At 32.9% G+C, this 20,698-nt stretch overlaps 1 protein-coding gene across 3 annotated transcripts in view; it reads left to right on the forward strand.

The window, feature by feature from the left end:
- Positions 1–3,074: 3,074 nt before the first annotated feature.
- CDH9 (cadherin 9) overlaps positions 3,075–20,698 on the forward strand; it is an 84,554-nt gene continuing 66,930 nt past the window's right edge. The window contains exon 1 of one of the 3 annotated variants that reach the window (XM_069555786.1): positions 3,075–3,302. In XM_069555786.1, the coding sequence (XP_069411887.1) occupies positions 3,075–3,302 (228 nt within the window). The remainder of the gene's footprint in view (positions 3,303–20,698) is intronic. The other 2 variants (XM_069555787.1, XM_069555788.1) reach the window with 2 other exon arrangements.

A 20,698-nucleotide genomic window follows, 5' to 3' on the forward strand; every position in this document is an offset into this window, starting at 1 on the left:
AGAGCCTGGTAGGCTGCAATCCATGAGGTTGCCAAGAGTTGGACACGACTGAATGACTTCACTTTCACTTTCATCTCTGATAAATAAAATGTGGGGCATATTCTAAACTATTGACCATTAGATACTTTTCATTATGTGTTTTGCATGTATTATTTGCTGTTGTACTCTTCTTAAATTTCACAGTTTTATGGGTTGTGGTTAAATCTCCCAGTTTTCAGTAGTTTACAAGATATGTAAAGTCAACAGGAATGATCAATGAACAATCTATAATGAGGTTGTTGATAGAAGTAATAAACAATCTATTGTAAGGAAAAACAAAGGGTTTTCTTTGAGCCAGACGGAGCACAAGAGCTCCAGAGACACTGAATCAAGAACTTGAATATTGTTTTGCTGGACTACAAAATGGTGATGACTGATAAAGGCAAAAACCTTTATGCATTAAAAATTACATAAACTGCTCATCAAGAACTAGCAGTGGAGCTACAAGAAGTAAGGATACTTGTTAAGCAAGGATAAGTTGGTGTCCAAAATGGTTGCAGAGTTAAAAGGGAAGACCTTGAAACCATAATGTTGCAGCTACTAATGGATGTTAATTTGAGAGCGACTGGTGTTGTTGAATCTGAATCAGGAAATTCAAGTTCTTGGTGATGCAGGGACATGTCTGAAACTATGTCCATTTTGGGTGACTAAACCACAATTACTCCATTTTGGTTTTCAAATGTACTCTCTTCTTAAATGGTTAAAACGGATTTGTAATGTATGTTCAATAGATCACAGATAGGCTTTTCTAATTAGCGTAAAGTTCAACTTAAGTCAGGTATAAGCCAGAATGACTTTCTCATACCTCAATAAGTGAAAATTTCTCCCATCAATAATAATTATCACCACCCATGCTTTCAGATTAAAAAATAATAACATGACTTTGATTTCTCTCATTCTGAGTGTGTAGATTTGTGGTTACATATGTGTATTTTGTTAAGTAATAATTTTTTTAATAATAGGTATGGAAATTAGAGTACATATAGGTGGACAAGGTCTGTACCATAGCAAGTATCCATTCTTTATTATATTGGTATACATTGGGAGCAAACCTCGTTGACTGATAACAAAAACACTAACATGTTGGGGAATTGTATGCTAGCACTGTGCTGATATACTATAAACTACATGTATTATGTAAAAATTAGTTTAAAGCTGAGAATCTAAAAACTAGCTCCAACATGTACTACCCATATGAATTTTGTCAAATTACTTAATTCTTCACACTTCAGTGTTCTCATAGGTATATGCTACTGTAAAAATTTAATCTTTTTATTATAAACAGCTATGACTTTGTGATAAATGTTCAAAATGAAATAAATAACATTACTTTATGAGGCAGGTACTGATTATTTTCCTTTAATAAAAGAATTAATTGAGACCTCATGATGCAGGTAAGTATCCAAAAGTCTCAGATAATAAGATATAAGCCAAGCCTGAGGGCTATATATGACTTTTATGACTTGATAAGTAAGTAAGTGAAGTCGCTCAGTCGTGTCCGACCCTTTGCAACCCCATGGACTGTAGCCTACCAGGCTTCTCTGTCCATGGGATTTTCCAGGCAAGAGTACTGGAGTGGATTGCCATTTCCTTCTCCAGGAGAGGATCTTTCCAACTCAGGGATCGAACCCGGGTCTCCCGCAGTGTAGACAGACACTTTACCACCTGAGCAACCAGGGAAGTCTTAATAACTGCAACTAAATCCACAGGTACATAGTCTAGCACTGGACATCTGGCCGAGGCCGGGTAAATTAGAGCCATTTCTAGGATTTTTTTTTTTTTTTTTTTTTAAACTCAAAATAGAAAAAACTATCAGTTGTTTTCTCAATTGGAAGATATTGAATCTGAAATTCATGTGCTTGCAGATTTCATCAGGTTGAGAAGCCTTAGGTTGAAGCCAGAGAAGAGTGAGAGACAGAGAGAGAGAGAAGGGAAAAAAAGAACTCCAGTACCCAAGGCCCTAATTCTCAGTTTTCATGAGCAGGAAGTGCCCAGTTGCTTCTCTACCCCTTTCATCATCTCCTTTCCACACTTGATTTTATAATCTAATGAATTATTTATTTACTTTTGCCTGTACTAGTTTGAGATGGGTTTTTTTTTTGCTTATCAAATCATTATAATCAGTAACAACATCTCAAATGTTCTAGATTATATATGTCTCAAATTAAAACAAAATACTAATAGATAAAATTAATTTTGAAATACCAAAACATTTCAAAATTCTGGATTAAATTATCTCATAGGTAAAACTGCCTATCTAATTTTGTAATACCAACTTTGTATTTTCCTTTTTGTTATGATTATTATTTGAAATAAATGTGTTTTTTTACAATATCAAACAGGATATTATAAATGAACAGGAGGAGAGCACATTCTCCTTACTTACTCAACTCATGGTTGGGAAAAAAGTTATTGATTGTAAAGGGTCAACCTTACAATGCTAAGTAATTAAAGGCACAATCCAAAGTATATTTGGTATCATTTAATTTGCCTTGAGGCAACATCTCAACATGTTACAGAAGAAAAAGAGAAGAGAAAGGAGAGAAAGAGGTGATGGAGGAGAAACAGCTTATAAAATTTGGTTTAGGTTGTGGACAGAAAATAGTGTTCTTGTTCACATATATTTATATATTAATAAATATTCAACTTTCTTTGGTCTTGAGGACTTTAGGAACTCAATATGATCTTTGGTGTATTATAGAGCTTACTTTTTTCAAAATAATGAATATTTTAAAATATGAATATATTCACATTTACATGTCATAATACAGTAGTAGTAATTCAGCTGTTTTCTGTTTATTTTTTCTATACACTTCTCCTTTACTATCAATATGTCTTAAATGATAATCCATTGATGTATATCCAAATATATGTCAATAATATAAATAATACATCTAAATAATATTCAGAAAAGTTTTGCAGGTTACAGGTTATATGAAAAAGAAACACAGTCTAATAAACTATTTTTCTCCTACTACTTTTCAGGAAAAAAAGGACAGTACATTGAATCTGCTTTCCTGCTGAAGCCACAGATAATGAGGACTTATCATTGCCTATCACTATTCATCTGGACCTATATGTATCATACAACTGATGCTATCCCATTTCAAGAAAAAGGTAACAGTGATTTACCAAGTGGAAGGATAGTGGGTTTGACACAAGATGATGGTAAAATGCTACATCGCACCAAGCGTGGCTGGATGTGGAATCAGTTCTTCTTGTTGGAAGAGTATACAGGTACAGACACACAATACGTAGGCAAGGTAAGAGTTTTTATATGATAAGTCTAGAAGTTGAAAGTAATAGCTATTTTTTACATCAAATTTCCATCTCACTAATAATTATAGTATTTGACTAATGGCAATATCCAGAGGTATCATGTTGTCAATTCATTCAGTAGGATAATGTGGGGAATGCGATTTATTCAGGTAGTTAGATTAGGTCAGTATTTATAGTAAGCCTCAAAGAATAAACTATTTGTGGACTTAATTCACTATTAATCAGCTAGATATGATATACTTTCATGTGCATGTATCTAAAAGATTTTTTAAAAATTTCTTCAAAAATTGTCATGAGTAAAAATAATTTGATGCATTATATAAGCAAATAAAACTGTAACATACAATTGTTACTAAAATATATTAGTCTCTGTTAATGAATAATTTGTTGTAATTAATAGTAGTATGCTGTATATGAAAAAGAAGTAATTTGAATACTTCTAGATGCTTCTGTCTCCTAATCAGTCAAAATGAACTATATCTTGCCTATAATCCATACCGAAGGATTTAAAGCAGAGGGAAGAGGAAAAGAAAAAAAAACAGAACTAGAAAAAAGACACTACCCTTAGACAGACTTAATTCCATTCCAGTTGCAGCAGGTGAAAACTTGTTTATTAACAATCATGATCAAATAGCAGCAGGGAATACGTAACTGCCTTCTTGTATCCAGTTTTGACGAGAGTTAGTGCCTCACTCCTCTTTCTGCTGTGTCTTGAAATAGGTGACATATTCTTTCTGCCATCCAGAATTTTCTAATTACCTATTGTCCTCTTACCAATCACATTCATTCTATTCCACACATACACTAATTCCTGTTTTTTCTCTGTGACTTATCCCCAGTTTATGCCCAGTGCTGAGGTAGTTTCAAATTCTGAGAATAAAATAAATAAATAAATAATTATTAATACTAAAATTTCCCATTAGTCATGTATTTATTTATTTTTTTTTAGTTTTTGGCACAAGACACTAGAAGTGACTCTAATGATATAAATATTGTTTGACTCCCTGGCAACTCACGCAAATAGGATAGAATCAGACAAAAATGAAAACATGAAAAGTATCCAGTATCACAAAAGTTATGCTTATTGCTATTAGATCAGAAATATTGGTGAAATAGACAAAATCTTGGGTAATATTTTACTCTTTGTATGTGACAGTATATATTTTTTTCAAATGCAACTTCTTTTATCAGAAACCTATTATTTCCTTTTCTTTTGATATCTCTCTCCTCTGGTTCCATAAGTCATACTGGTTTTGCTCCATGCATTTCAATTCCTGATTCTTTTTTCCCTCTTATTTTGCCTTAGGTTAGTCACATGGCACTTTCCAACATCCCTCATTTAACATCACTTTTCACACTATATTTAATAACCAGCATCAGGATATTACAAGTTCAACTGACAAATGTTTCTGTCCAAGGACTTGAAATTGCCTTATGATTCTTTTCCTAAGGCAATGTGTAAAGGACACATTCAGTTCATGGGCCTTGCACAAAGGGATTCATCCTTGGAGATTCATGGATACAGAAGAGTAGACTCAGATAAAAAGAGATACTAGTAATCTTAAGGTAATCAAGGCTCCTCTACAAGCATTTAGTTTTAGCCATAAACAGAAATACTTCTTTCTAAATATTGATTGCACATTAATTAACTGATCACCATTACTGCACTGACATTTAAAAAATATACGTTATGCTTTAGATCTTCTTGCTCCTTGTTCATTTTTAATTAGTTCTATAATCTGTCAAAAAATAGTGAAGTGGGTGCCTGCTTTTATTAAATGACTTTTCTTAAAATATTTTATCACTTGTCTTGGGAAAAAAACCTCACTTTGATCATGGACAAGTTTAAACAAGATCATGAACCCAAAATAGAAAACACATTAAAATAGCAGAATTTTTCACATGAGGATATTCAAACCAAAACTATGTGTCAAATATTTTTATATTACCAATGGAAACAATACTCATATGAAAGAAAAACTTCAACAAAATAAAACACTTTTTGGAAAAAATACTTTATCTCTTTTGTAAGAAGACCTTTTCTTAGATATGCTGTCACTATCTATTTAGTTCATTATAAAAATGTGATTTCAACTACTCCTTAGCATTTATTAAGCTTTTCTGTTGTGTCAGTCGCTCAGTTGTGTCCAACTCTTTGCGGCCCCATGGACTGTAGGGAACCAGGCTCCTCTGTCCATGGGATTTTCCAGACAAAAATATTGGAGTGGGTTGCTATTTCCTTCTCCAGGGGGATCTTCCCCACCCAGAGATTGAACCCAGGTCTCCTGCATCGTGGCGGATTCTTTACCACCTGAGCCACCCAGGAAGCCCTATTAAACTCTTAAGGCTCTGTAAATTCTCTCCTAATCTGCTCTCCTAGCATTTGACATTATTGCTCACTTGCATAGCTCTCACCCTTGAACTTGGTCAAACACTTGAGTTATGATGACAAATTAATATTATGAACACAACACATATTGTCTTTTTGACCACCTTGCTCTGGTTGACCTGGGTAAACTTAAACTGAATCTTTAAGAATCCATTGCAGTGGCAATACCCCAAGTGAAGACCCACTGCATTTACCATGCATCAAGATTGGGAAAGAATAGGAGCTTCTAATGGTAAGAAGTTTTCAAAGTTTTTTTTTTTTTCCCTTCTTATTTTTCAGAAGCTAGGTATCACAGAATATGATAAGATAAATTAATTTATAGCTGATATAAAATTGTAGAAAGTTAGAAGTGTATCTGATCTTTGGATGTAAAATCTAGGGTTCAATCCTGAATTTAAAGGAATTAGTCTTAGAAAAAATAAAATGGCAGGAGTGAAATTTAATAAATCTACAAGTGTACACACACCAAACATAAAGCTTACAAGGTTCAGTTCTGATTGTGCCATTCAGTAACAGTGCAAAAGTTGTAAGTCAGCTAACTTTCCCAAACTTCAGATCCTTGTTAGGTTAAATTAAAACATCATTAAGATTTCTTAACTCCAAATTCCTGTTGTTTTCTAGGATTATGGAAGGAGGAAGCTGAGTCTGTAGCTAGGAAGTGCTAATAAAAAATTTTAAAATTTCATGTGGATAAATCCAAGGGTTGGGATTGCAGACAGCAAGAAACACACACACACCTAAATAAAAGCTAGTCTAACGGGGTGAAATTAGACCACCACTATGAAATGCTGAAAATTCCATGCTGTGATGTTTTCATACACATCATGGGATGTGAATCCCTGTTGAACTAGTGTACAAATTCATCATGAGTGGAGCACAATTCTGGGATGCTCATTTTATTTTCAGTGTCAGGGTGTAGTGGAGAACTAAGGGATACATTGTGAGGATATTTTTATAAGGAAATGTTGTAGAATATTTTATGTCATTTCAGGTCTTTGTAATGCAAGAGAAAAGTAAGACATGTTGAAATAAAAAGCATTTTTATCTTCACAATAATTCAAGCTGAGGTTTACTGATTCTGTTTTCTGCAACGAGGGAAACCTTTGGTTCTTATTCTTGAAGATTACAAAGTCATAACAATAGCCATGTGATTTTTCAGTAATGTGAATAGATGTGTGACTGAATTACTTGGGCAGTACTAATATCGCTCAAGAGAATAATTAAAGTAAATTTAAGAAAAAATATAGCAAAGGTTCCTACTATTCTTGTAGAGAAACTTCATACACAATTGATTTTTTATATATTAGGTTTAGATCTTAAAAAATCTGTACTTATGGATTAATAATCAATTGACCATATGTCTATACTTAATGAGCAGAATTTAATTTGATTATTTTAATATTTGGCTATTGAAACACATTTATTGCATGAAGAGATAAATTTACCGATATAGCAATTATTGACAATTATTATTTTTGAACAAAATTTTAGTATTCATAAAATAATTTTAATATATAATTTAATTGACCAATATATTTTAATTCAAAGATATGTAATATTTATGCTTACTTTGCTCAGGGGAATTGTTGAACTGCCTATTAATTGTCAGCATCTAAATTCAAGTTATCTTTTTTACAGAATAGCTCTCAATTATTTATAGCTTTAATTCAAAAACTTGTACTATTCCAAGGCTGAAATTATCCAAAACATAATCATAAAATTATAAACTAGAAAAGAGTAACATTCATAAAACTCTTGGTTACAGCTGGATACTATTGATGTAGGTGTTATCAAAAATGAAGCAAAACAAAAGTACTGATTGTCAAATGGTTAGGAATCTGATTTACACTTGATTGAGTATCAGGTGGTGGAATAACTCTCTTGGACTTTTACAGGTTAATGTGGTCACTAAATATGGATCTTTCCCCCAAGAAAATAAAAAGTAATATTCCTGGATAGGCAATTTTCTCTTAGGCTTTTAGGTAGGATATGGCGGTATGATTTGTACAGAGACAGAAATAAAGTCTGAAATTTCCTGAAGGCTATTTGATAAATGGTTATGGAACAATATAGTGCTTTTTCTGAATCTAAATAAATGATCTTTACAAAGGTTTTAGAATGTCATTACTTATGGTGCAGTCCAGGTAGCAGCTGCTTCTGATTTACGAACACATTGTATCCCAAAATGCTCTTTATAGGTTCGTTGTTTAAAACTAAGAACATATGAGAAAAATATTAAGCATTAAGGTGAGGTGCTCAGGAAAGTCTACAAAGGCTTATTTCATACTGAATTCTATACAAATCTACTTTTACAATAGAGTGCTGTCATTTCCTTCTTACTACCAATCCCCTCACCACCAGTACTGTAATACCACAGCCCTGTACCACTGTATCACCACAGTGAATAGACTTTTCACTTGACTTTATTTGATTTTTAATTCTCAGAAATATGTTGCACACTATTTCTTTCTTTTTTATTGGGATATAGTTGCTTTATAATGTTGTATTAGCTTCTACTGTATAACAAAGTGAATCAGCTATTTGTATACATATATCCCTTCCCTCCCTGTTGGACCTCCCAACCCTTTACCCCTTCCCATCCATTTAGGTCATCAAAGAGCACCAAGCTGAGCTCCCTGTGCCATATAAGGTAGGCTCCCATTAGTTTCTTGAATGATATCAGTCTCTTAGATAAAATGTCTATGGAAGAATAACCTAAATTTACTTAAGTAGAATTCAGTGTTCAATGCCATTGTGTATTCCTGCTTTTGTTCTGTGTTCCCATCATTAGGTAGCCTAAGTTCTGGGCAAAGTTAAAACTTTCCTTTTCAAAATACTTGACCTCTATCTGATCATTTCATAGGCCCTTTTCCAGGAAGAATCTAACATCTTTTCTCATAATCTCATCCTTCTCTTTTGCTTTAAGTCCTACATCAGCTGCGTCCTCCTACATGAAGCCCATCTTCATTCTCCCCAGCTAGAATCGACTGTCAAAGTTATGAAGTCATCTATCAAAACTGTATTTATGACAGAATTTTAATTATTTTGGTTTACCAGCTTATTTCCTATACACAATATGTGAACCTTGGGCTTTGAATTTGTGTTAGATTTTTTCTTTATTTTCTCAAAGTATTTGACATCGTATATTTACTCAAATTAATATTCAGGTGCTATCTCGATAGATTTTTATTGAGTGTTTATTAATCTGGGTCCTAAGAAATTGACACTGTATATCACAGAAAGAGCAGAAAAAACTTCAAAGAAATATACTTCATAATCCCTTTTACTCCAAAATAATTACTATCTTATAAATTATACTGTAAATGGAATCAATATTATATATTTTATAATTGTTTACAACATCTTTATAATTAAAATAGTAATCTTAACAACATTATAATCTCCCATGCCTGTAGGACTTTAGTTTTGTTATATATTTTCTTTCTGTATATATTGCAAATTGCTTTACACATTGCTATCATTTATTATTTAGGTGTTTTATTACCATTTAAAAGCAAAATATTTTTAAAAAATCATGTTATATTAAGTGATTACCATTTCTACCATGCTTTTTATTTTCACATGTAGACCTTAATTTCTGTATGTTATCATTTCTCTTCAAACCAAAAACTTCCTTTAGCATTACTTCTAGTGTAAGTTTGCTGGAAGCAAATTTTTTTAGCTCTTTTTAATCTGAAAACATCATTATTTCACTTTTATTTTTGAAAAAATATTTTCATTGAATATTGAAATTCAACTGATCTGAGAGTTTTGTTTTGTTCTGTTTTCCTTTCAGTACTTTAAATTTTTGCTTCATTGCATTCTGGATTCTATTTCTTTCAATAAGAAGTCAGTCATTATTCTTATCATTGTTGCCCTTTATATAATTAGTATTTTTCTCTGGTTGCTTTTAAAGTTCTGTCTGTATCATTGACTCTCAACAGTTTATCTATGCAAGTATCTTACTTTGATACATATATGGGTTTTATAAATCTTGCTTGAGAGTAACTGGTTTTTTTAGACCAGTGATTTTGTTTTAATAAAATTTTAAAATTAACAATCATATTTTATGCCCTGTTCTACAAAATTAATAAACATAATGGATATGTAGATTTAAACTACTCAAACACCAGAACAACCAAGAGTAAAAAGACAGAAAATTCCAAGTGATATGAACAAGCTGTAACTCTCATGAATTCACTTTGAACTATGAAAGCTAGAAATATTAAAGAACACCAAAATGAAGCAGAACAATGTGCTTAGAGGTTAGAAGATTAATTAATAATCTAAAAATTAAATATTACCCAGTCAATACCCCTGTACATTTCTTTTATCTTTATTTTTACTAATTTCAAACATTTGGAGGGTCACTCAAGTTGTACAAAGAACTATATATCATTCAGCATGATTTACCAGTTATCAATATTTCACCCAATTTGTTTTATCATACAATTTGCTTTATAGTATAGCTGAACCATTTCAGTTTGTCATTACTTCTAGAATTTGTCTCTTCTTGAGCTCTATAGGAGGTTTGATGTAGTTGCAAACCCAAGATAACTTGGCAATATTGAACTCTTCCATTTCCTATGGATGAAATCCACAACTCCTTAGGCTTCTTGCTGACATTTTCTGCTGTTTCTTAAAGTCAGATATTGTTCATGTGAAGTTTAGACATCAACTTAGAGATGTTAACAGAGACTTGAGTGCTCCATTTTTTGTTACTATCTCCTCCTTAAGATTGTGCTTTCTGGTTTCTGTCTACTCAGGCAAACCCAAACTCCAACCACTGTCTCCTCACCCCAGTGATATTACTTCTTCCTGCCTGGGGTCTAACTAAATATTCACTGGAAAATACCCTCAGAGGAAAAGTCTGGTAATAATGTGGTGGTTTAGGCCACAGAAATTTAACTCAGAGTCATAGGCTTTGCAATACCACCTCTTTTGCTTGGTGGTTTGTGTCATCAAGCAGTTTTGTCTGTTTGTATATCTGTAGGGATCATACATTCATAATTTTTCTCAGTGGATATATTTGTACAGTGCAGCTACCCATAAGGATAAAATGCTGAATATCAAGACTGATTTTGAGAAAATGCTTCATGATGTGACTATGCATGTTTCATGAACCAGTAAGACTTATTATTATATTGTAAGACTTAAAAATGTTTCAAGTATTCTAAGTCAAAGTAAACTCTTTTCCCCAAATGTATACTTATTGTTTCTGTTTCATGGTTGATTATATTAGGACTGTCAGAATATTTTACATCATAAGTAATAGTGTGAATCAGTTCCTTACTGTGATATGTCACTTTAAACAATACCGTGCTTGGTATTTTAAAGTTCTCTGACATGTTAAGAAACATGGTGGTTCACTGTTTTCTTCCTTGAAAAGAACTCAGACCTTCGAAAGGAAATTTGTTGTGACCATTTGCAAGTGTTTTCTATTCACGTCTTGTCTGGGCCAGCATGTCTATTTTTAGAGTCCCATTTCTGCTTTTCCATTCACATTTCAAATGCCTCAAAGAAAAAGTGATAAATGACCTTTCTTTCCAGGGAAGTTTTGAACAGCTCCACTCAGTCTACCAGTACATCAATGAGAGCATGAGGGCAAAAGTCAGGTTTCAATAGTTACCCTGTATCTTTTAAACTATTTGCTCTTCTACTGTGTATGTTAGTTATGTAAAATAAACATAAATATTACCATTTTGTTTTACTGCATTTTGTAAAAATAGTTCCATTTTATCTATTCAGGCTGGTTTATTCCTTGAAAATATAGATTCCCCCGCCCCCAGTCCAGTGTCTGGTATATATTCTCACTCAATTTCATGTTGATAGTAATCTAGGATTTTTAGCACTAGACTGTAATGTTATCATCAATGGTTATAATCATTACATTGATTAACCACAAGACAGAGCTAAAATTGAACAGGCAAATAGCTTCTAAACCTACTGAATGGCATTAGTGGTGTTTTGCAAAAGGAAAAAAATCACATACCATGCCTTTTTACTTATTAATTTTCATAGGTACATAAATCATTATTTAGCTCATTAAAGATGGCCTTTTCTTAACATCAAACATGATTTTAACAAAAAATAGCAAAAGAGGAGAAAATTAAGTTTTAAAATATGCAAGATAGTTAAAATTGAGCCATATTAAATAATATAAACATTACTTGTCATTGTGTTAATTTTCAACATAATGTAAAAAGTAAAGATACATTATATACACTACTTTAACCTTAAATTCATTCATGTTAAACATGTTAAAACAGAAATCAGATCACAATAAAAAATGTTCACAAAATAAATATTTATTAACACATGTTATTGAAGGTATATTAGGTAGAGACACACTCAGATCAGTGAAACTTGCTACAATCATTTGTAAAACTTTGGTCATGAAAGAAGTTGAAATTGATAGTTATTGTTCTATAATCATATGCTTTTCATGAGTTTAAATTTTCTCAACTGTATATCAATACAGTTGATATATATATATTTTACATATATATTTATATATATATATATTTTACATATATATTTATATATATATATTTATATATATATATATATTTATAGCCTTGCACTGCTAATCTTCAAGGAACTTTTTAAGTAAAAGAGTAAAAACTAAAATAGATGTTATAAAAGTGACTACAAGCTAAAGTACAAAAGTAAATGATATATTTATGCAATCAGATATCTAAAGATTCTTCCACATTAACTTAGGTAACTTAGGTTTTCCAATTTCTTAAACCATTACCTGAAATCATGACATAAAGTTAATATAGAGAGCACATTGAGTAAATAATCTTAAAGCCCCATCTCATGATCAGGCATAATTTCAAACTTAGGTAAAAAAATATAAACTTACTATTACTGTGCTGCAGTTAGCAGTCCTAAGAATAAGACTCAGTGTTCTCATTCCTTAGTCTTTTCCTCTTTCCTACAACCTGCATCACAAGTGCAATGCCAGAAGGCATTTTTAAGTGTTTGGCCATGTGCTGCAAGTCCTGGCAAGAATTACTTTAATATTTTTTCCTCACATGGAAAAGCATACAGTAGAAAAGGTATACAAAATATATTCAAGGGATGTCAATGCATTGAGTTTATCGTTGATGTGTCCTCTTTTTATTCCTCTTGTGCAATTGGTTGTATTATCTTCCAAATTCATAGGTATGGTGACATATGTGTTGCTTCTGTCAATCTTCAGTCTCTTAAAAGTCTCTGACTGAAGATTAACAGAAGCAACACATATGTCACCACACCTATGAATTTGGAAGATAAATCAATACAACCAACTGCACAAGAGGAATAAAAAGAGGACACATCAATGATAAACTCAATGCATTGACGTCATGTACACCAGTGGCGGATTCATGTCACTGTATGGCAAAACCAATAAAGTATTGTAAAGCAAAATAAAGTAAAAATAAAAATTTACATAAGAGTAAAAAAAACAAAAGTCTCTAGTCAGCTTTTCTTATACTGTTAAATTCCTAACAAGTCCTATTACTCCCTCTATTGTTTTTCTTGTCTAGCAATTTACTTTTCTATACCTAATCAGAGTACTTTTTCTAAAGTATGAGTAACAATTTTATCCTCTCCAAAACATTTAACATGGTTCTTACTTAGGAAAAATGCTCACATGTTGAGATTATCATTGTTTTAAAGCTCTTAACAGTTGAATATTCACTATTGTGTTGTTGTTTAGTTACTAAATCAACTTTGACTTTTTTGCAATCCCATGGACTGTAGCCCTCTAGGCTCTTCTGTCCATGAGATTTCCCAAGCAAGAACACTGGAGTAGGTTGCCATTTCCTTCTTCAGGAGATCTTCCCAATCCAGGGATTGTTTCCTGAAATCTTTACCACTGAGCTACTAAGGAGCCCAATATTCACTACTATTCATGTCATAATCACTCTTTATTTTTCCATTTAATACCCATCCCTCCACAATTTATACTCTCCGTTCTACTCCCTGATTATTGTCTTATTCAATTTAAAAGGTCTATATTTGCTATCACTCTTTATGATTGATTTACTCTTCTGCAATGTAGATGTTACTGTTTTCCCTTTGATATTATTGTATATTTATAGAGGTTTTTCTTTAAAAATCATAGAACACTTGTATTTCTTTCTGTGTGTATGTATTTGTGTGCAGGGTGTTAAAAAATAATTACTTTTCAATTTCAATGATTCTAGTATAGTACAGACATATGTACACATGAACACACACATGTGTTAGAGAAATAAAAACAGCTTTCTTTGTAAGGATATTAAATTTTGTAAGCAAATAATCTAAAGTGAATTCTGTTGTTAAAGTGCATTTTAAGCATGTGGTTGAATTTAGCAACATATACAAATAATATGATATAAGACAATGATTCAATCTAAACTCTTTTCTTTTTGACTTATGGGTTTTTATATTTAATGAATTTTATGCACTGAGAGCACAATGGATAATACTGTTTCAAGTTGTTCCTACTAAACAAGTATTTCTCTAAAGTTGGGATAAAATAGTGAGAGTGATAAAACATTGCTGTAGTTAACACTCCCCCGAGTATTAAAATCGCCTATTTAAAATGATGTGTTCAAGGCTATAACCTTCACTTGTATTCTATGAGATATAATATGACTGATGAATGAATCCTAATTTTCTCTCATGTCATTTCACTCCTGGTTATGTGTTTCATCTTGACCATTTTTATGGTGAATAATGCTGGAATCATAGAGTACACATTCTCTTTTCTGACTTTCCAGTCAAGGCTAGAAATAGACACTCTCTTTTTAGCTTTGCATAAACCTGAAAAGAAGCAGAGTTTGCATTTATGTCACAAGGAATTTCATAGAATAAAAGGTAGCTGAAATGTGTGTATTGTAATAAGAATGGCCTCTTCTATGTCAGAAGCATTTTTTGAGGTTTTTACTTGGTAACATTCTTTTCCTCGCTATGGATCAGAAAATTTAGAGGAAATGAAAGTTTATGTCAGTATTCAATTTGAATTATATGTGAAGAGCCCAGGACCATTCTTATTATGTTCACAGTAGACATTTGAATTACTTTAGGTCTTGCAACATTTATGAGAAAAATCACCTTATTTATATGTATACAGGTATACAAGACAAGGTCAAATTTGCAAAAGTGAGTGTTTTTTCTGAAGTAAATAAGGCTTATTCTATGTAAATATATGGAAAAATTCAGTGAATGCATAAAATGAAGATTACTAATGAAAAAGCTTCAAAGTGTACTCAATTATTCTGTCATACTGCTTTGGAGCTGTTGCAAAGCAGTTAAATGATTTAGTTGTTTTCTGTTTATTTTAGGCTAACAAGCCAAGTAAATATGGTATAACTTGAGCAATGAAGCTTAGTCATAAATATCCAAGCAGTACAATATTGGAAAAATCATTTACATGGCATGTGAAACCACATATGTCATGTATATTTGCGTGTGTGTGTGTGTGGTAAGGTTGCTTTTACTCATATATTTCTAAGGTTTGGTAATTTGTTAAAAAAGAACTATAAATAAATCTATAATGCTTATTCTTTACAATAAAATAATGTGCCTTTTATAATCACTTCTTGGCCTTTTGGCTAAGATCAAGTGGTGGCTCAGATGGAAATCTTCTGTCTACAATGTGGGAGATCTGGGTTCGATCCCTGGGTCGGGAAGTTCCCTGGAGAAGGAAACGGCAACCCACTCCAGTACTCTTGCCTAGAAAATCCCATGGACAGAGGAGCCTGGTGTCCATGAGGTCACAAAGAGTTGGACACGACTGAGCGACTTCACTTTTTCACTTATAGTTGCTTACTCATCTGACTACTTGAAAAAGTTTGATTAGAAAAAAACAGTAATTTAAGGTCAGTAACTACAATTCCAATTATACATATAGAGAAAAAGTCAGTGGCTGCTTAATTTTGTGATATTTCTTTTGAGGCAAAAACCTGACATTTCTTAAAATATTAAAAATTAAAGATTTACTAACTATATTTTAAACATTCATTTTAATTAAAAAATTGAGTTATTAGAAATACTTGAATTTTAAAATGTGTTTTGTGATGAAGAAAGTTTGAGACTATGACTTACCTTGAAAAAGATGTATATGTAGTGTTCACATACATATATATGTATATAAATTTGTATCCTACTCATCAATAGAAGACAAGAAAAATATAAATTTAAGATTCTTGATGTCATAAAACAGGAAATATGTGTTAAAATATGCCAATAAAACAGGAAAAAGTGAAATAAAATAAATAAGAAAAATATATATTAGGCAAAGGAAATTTTAAATTTTAAAGTATTAACACAATGTAATTAAACTCTACAATTATGCATTGATATCTGTTCGTTCTAGCCCTGTGCTGTATGACAGCTAAGGTTTACAATGAATGTTTACATAATTCATATAGTCCAGTGACATAGACATCAGAAGCATATACCCCAGGGAAAAAGCTAAATGTTTTTCACAACCCACTTTATTGGAATCTCTGCTTTTGCTTACTACCTTGCTGTAATTTGTCACACTGTTATTTCAAAAATTTTAAATGATCATCATCCAAAAATCTTTTCTGTTCAATTAACATAAAAATAGATTCACTTCAATCACAATAATAAAAATAATATCAAAACATCTATTAAATATAGTTCTCCAATGAGCCTTGTAAAGATGACAAAGTTTGAGACCTGGCAAAGGATTTGAAGTTTATTTCAGCTATCAGTATTCAAAAATAGCAAAAGACAAAATAGCAGTTAATAGTTGATGCTGTGATTCTTCCACCAGAAATGTACCCATTAGATACAGCCTCAGAAATATTTGAAGATATATGCATATGGGCATTTAGTATACCACTGTATATACTAGCCAATGACAACAAGAATAACCTGAACATCCATTCACTGAACTTTGCTTACATAAGAATGAACAATTTCCTCACAATGTAAAATGAGTAAATGGAACTACTTTAAATTATATGAGAAGCTATCTGAGATAAATTATTTAGTATTTTAAAAAAGTAAAGAAAAGTGCAGGAGATGAAGCTTTAGGAGGGCAGACATCTCCAGTTAATATTGCATATTTATACCTTTGATATATTAGACTATATTTCATGGCAATAAGGTGAGGACAGATGTTATCTTTATATTCACTTTGCTTTTATATTTACAGGTTATCTTAATTCTTTATCATCATCACATGTTCATTTCATAGTAAGTAAAAGTACTAACATGTATCCAATTTTACCTGACATGAGATCCTGTCCAGACTTAACCCCATCACTCTTTTTATTTTTTTTAACCATTTATCATTTATTTATTATTATTTTTTTTTACTTTACAATATTGTATTGGTTTTGCCATACATCAACATGAATTCTAGGTGCTTCCCCTGCCAAAGGTTGGGCTGCCTAATCATAGCAAAATCCTTACTGTCTTCAGATCAGATTATGTTTCTTATACCTGCCTGGTGGTAAAGCCTCTGGCTGCAATGCAGGAGACCTGGGTTTGATCCCTGGGTTGGGAAGATCCCCTAGAGAAGAAAATGGCAACTCACTCCAGTATTCTTGCCTGGAGAATCCCATGGATGGAGGAGCCTGGTGGGCTACTGTCCATGGGTGGCAAGAGTCAGACACGACTGAGTGACTTAACTAACTATACCTCTAGCGTTTTTAAATGGTTGGTTCTTTTTCAAGTGTCCTGAAATATCTCCCATCTCTTTTGTTTGCCATTGACTGGATATAACACCTATTCATATTTCATAATTACCTCATACATCACCAATTCCAGAAAAGGCTTCCTCAAATCTTCCCTCTCTTCCCTCAACGTATTTCCATATATATTTCAATAACATCATTTTATATTTCCTTTGTTTGTATGTTTCACATTACACTAAATTGTAAATCCATTAAATTAATGTTTATGTCTCTATCTCTGCATATATAATATATTGCACAGCTGCTGACACACAGTTCAGTTCAGTTCAGTCGCTCAGTCGTGTCCATCTCTTTGCGACCCCATGAATGGCAGCACACCAGGCCTCCCTGTCCATCACCAACTCCTGGAGTTCACTCAAACTCATGTGCATTGAGTCGGTGATGCCATCCAGCCATCTCATCCTCTGTCGTCCCCTTCTCCTCTTGCCCTCAATCCCTCCCAGCATCAGGGTCTTTTCCAATAAGTCACCTCTTCGCATCAGGTGGCCAAAGTATTGGGGTCTCAGCTTCATCATCAGTCCTTCCAATGAACACTCAGGACTGATCTCCTTTAGAATGGACTGGTTGAACCTCCTTGCAATCCAAGGGACTCTCAAGAGTCGTCTCCAACACCACAGTTCAAAAGCATCAATTCTTCTGTGCTCAGCTTTCTTTACAGTCCAACTTTCACATCCATACAGGACCACTGGAAAAACCATAGCCTTGACTAGACAGAATGTCTATAATTTGCATGTAGTGAAAGAATAAAAGAATATAAGAAATAATATAGATATTTAAAAGGTTGAGTGTAGTTTAGAACACATATTTGAGTATCATTCACTGTTTCACGATTTATCTTTACTAGTATGTAAGTTCCCTTCAGTAGGCATTTTCATTCACGTATTTCACTGTTGGGTTCCTAATACCTAAAAAGATACCTGGAATGTGTGTGTATATATATATATATTCCAGTGATCTCTAGGGATCACTTCATAATTTCAAGTGAAATACTGTATCATTTTTAAAAGCAGTAATTACCAACCTGCAGTAATGATCAAATGATACATGGTTAAGTTCAACTTGCATTTGTGTCCATCACTCTAGGATAATATATACAATAATGAAGTAAAAGTTCCTCGGTTTCTCTATTTCAGAAACATTTGTAAGAAGGCTAATGGTTGCTATTGATTGCATGATTGAGTGATTGATTTGGTGTTAATGTCACATCTTTGTAGCAATCTATAAGCAATAATTCGTCTGTAATGTTCTGTTTGGGCTTAAGTATCAGCAATGAATAATTGCTGTCACCGCAACCCAGAAAAGACAGAACTGACATTCACTGCCTTTGTACTTAGCCTTATTTTCTCTGTATATTTTGAGGGTGTCTAAGACATAAGTGACTTCTTCAAAACAGACTTAAAAGTAGTCCAACAGAGAGCACTCTAAAGGGGACTGGAGCCAGAAGCTCAATTAGCTGCTATCCTACAAAGGGATTTAAATTATTTGGGTTCTATTGTATGCTCGTTTTCCTCTAGGCAAATTAAGCACTATTTCTTTAAAAGGACAAAAGTCAAAATGCTGTAGATTATATTATGACTGATAATTGTAAATGATTAATTCTAATATGATTTAGTGAGTTATCATCAATTCTTATTCAGTACTTACATATATATAAATCTCATAGTAATTATATTTGTAAATAATTACATGAGTAAATTTTTACTTTTATGCTCTCATGAAATCACTGCAGATTAACTTGTTTAAAGAGAATAGATCTTTTTCTTGTAGAAACATATTGACTTAGTTTTTATGAGGGTTCTTTATATTAAGAAAATAATTCTTGTTTAGAAAAAATTGCTAAACATCAGATATGGAGTAAAGCTTTAGAAATAGGAAAGTCTGGGAGTTTTTTTGCTCATTTTGGTGAATAGTACAACAGTAGAGCACAGAGGTAAGACACTATTAGTGACAGAAGGCTAACTGCTTTGATGAAAGGTCAATAAAAGTTCATAACAAAAGCTTACCTTTGATAGCAAAAGGAACTCATAGTACTAAATGAACGCATAGTACTAAATTTCTGTATAGTGGTCAAAGTGACTCTGCTATGTCTTCCATGAAATAAATATAATCTTCTACAACAAAGTTAAAATTCTGTATGGATTGGTTAGTAGTTATAAGGTAGAATTATTAGGCAGTCAGTGTAAGGTTGGGGGCCTCAGTTTTGTGTGTGTGTGTGTTTTTTTTTTTTTTAATTTCACCTCATTTTCTCACATAAGCATTTTGTTCCATTCAGTTCAGTTCAGTCGCTCAGTCGTGTCCGATTCTTTGCTCCATTAGCCTGACCCTATACTTGTTGCTCCAATCTAGGCATTCATAGGAATGCCACGCTGGTCTGAGGATCATAAAACATTCAGATCCAGGACAAAGCAATCATTAACTGCTGTCCAATTTATCAAGGAGGAAAATTCAAGATGGATCATTAACTTTTAAATATACATCTGGTCCCCAAATGGAGAAGGCAATGGCACCCCACTCCAGTACTCTTGCCTGAAAAATCCCATGGACGGAGAAGCCTGGTAGGCTGCAGTCCATGGGGTTTCGAAGAGTCCGACACGACTGAGCGACTTCACTTTTCACTTTCATGCGTTAGAGAAGGAAATGCCTACCCACTCCAGTGTTTTTGCCTGGAGAATCCCAGGGACGGGGGAGCCTGGGGGGGTGCCATCTATGGGGTCGCACAGAGTCGGACATGTCTGAAGCGACTTAGCAGCAGCAGGTCCTTAAATAATGGTCTAGGACCAATGGTCTTGAGAAAGGGTTGAGGGCTGGCACTCAGTGTCTGGAGAAACTGAGAAACTGGGAACCCAAAGAAGCCGTAAAAAGGACAAACTGGATGTTGTGATATTTAACTGCTTGGTCAGAAATTACGTACATCCGGCTCTGAGCCAAACAAAAACGAACAGATCAATTCTAATAAAGAGATAAGGTTTTTATTCCTACTTTTGCAGGTATTTCACCCCCTCTCAGTGTCTATGCTGAGTTTCGTATCTCTGTCCTCTAAAATAAACTTACTCTGTGTGTTTGCGAGTTTGTGCAATTCGTTATTCAGCTCCACAAACAGCATTTGGTTTTCTGTTTCAGTTATATTGGTTGGCTCATTAATTATCTTGGGTTGAAATTAAGTGGATTAAATTTTTTTCTTATTTAATTTTCTCTTTTTTTACTTCAAAGTGTTATAAATGGGATTATCTGGAAGACATACAAGAGGGAAAGAGTAAAAGCGACAGAATATAGGCATCATTGA

The sequence above is a fragment of the Ovis canadensis genome, chromosome 16 (assembly GCF_042477335.2).
Source record: "Ovis canadensis isolate MfBH-ARS-UI-01 breed Bighorn chromosome 16, ARS-UI_OviCan_v2, whole genome shotgun sequence".
NCBI classification, from domain to species: Eukaryota; Metazoa; Chordata; class Mammalia; order Artiodactyla; family Bovidae; genus Ovis; species Ovis canadensis.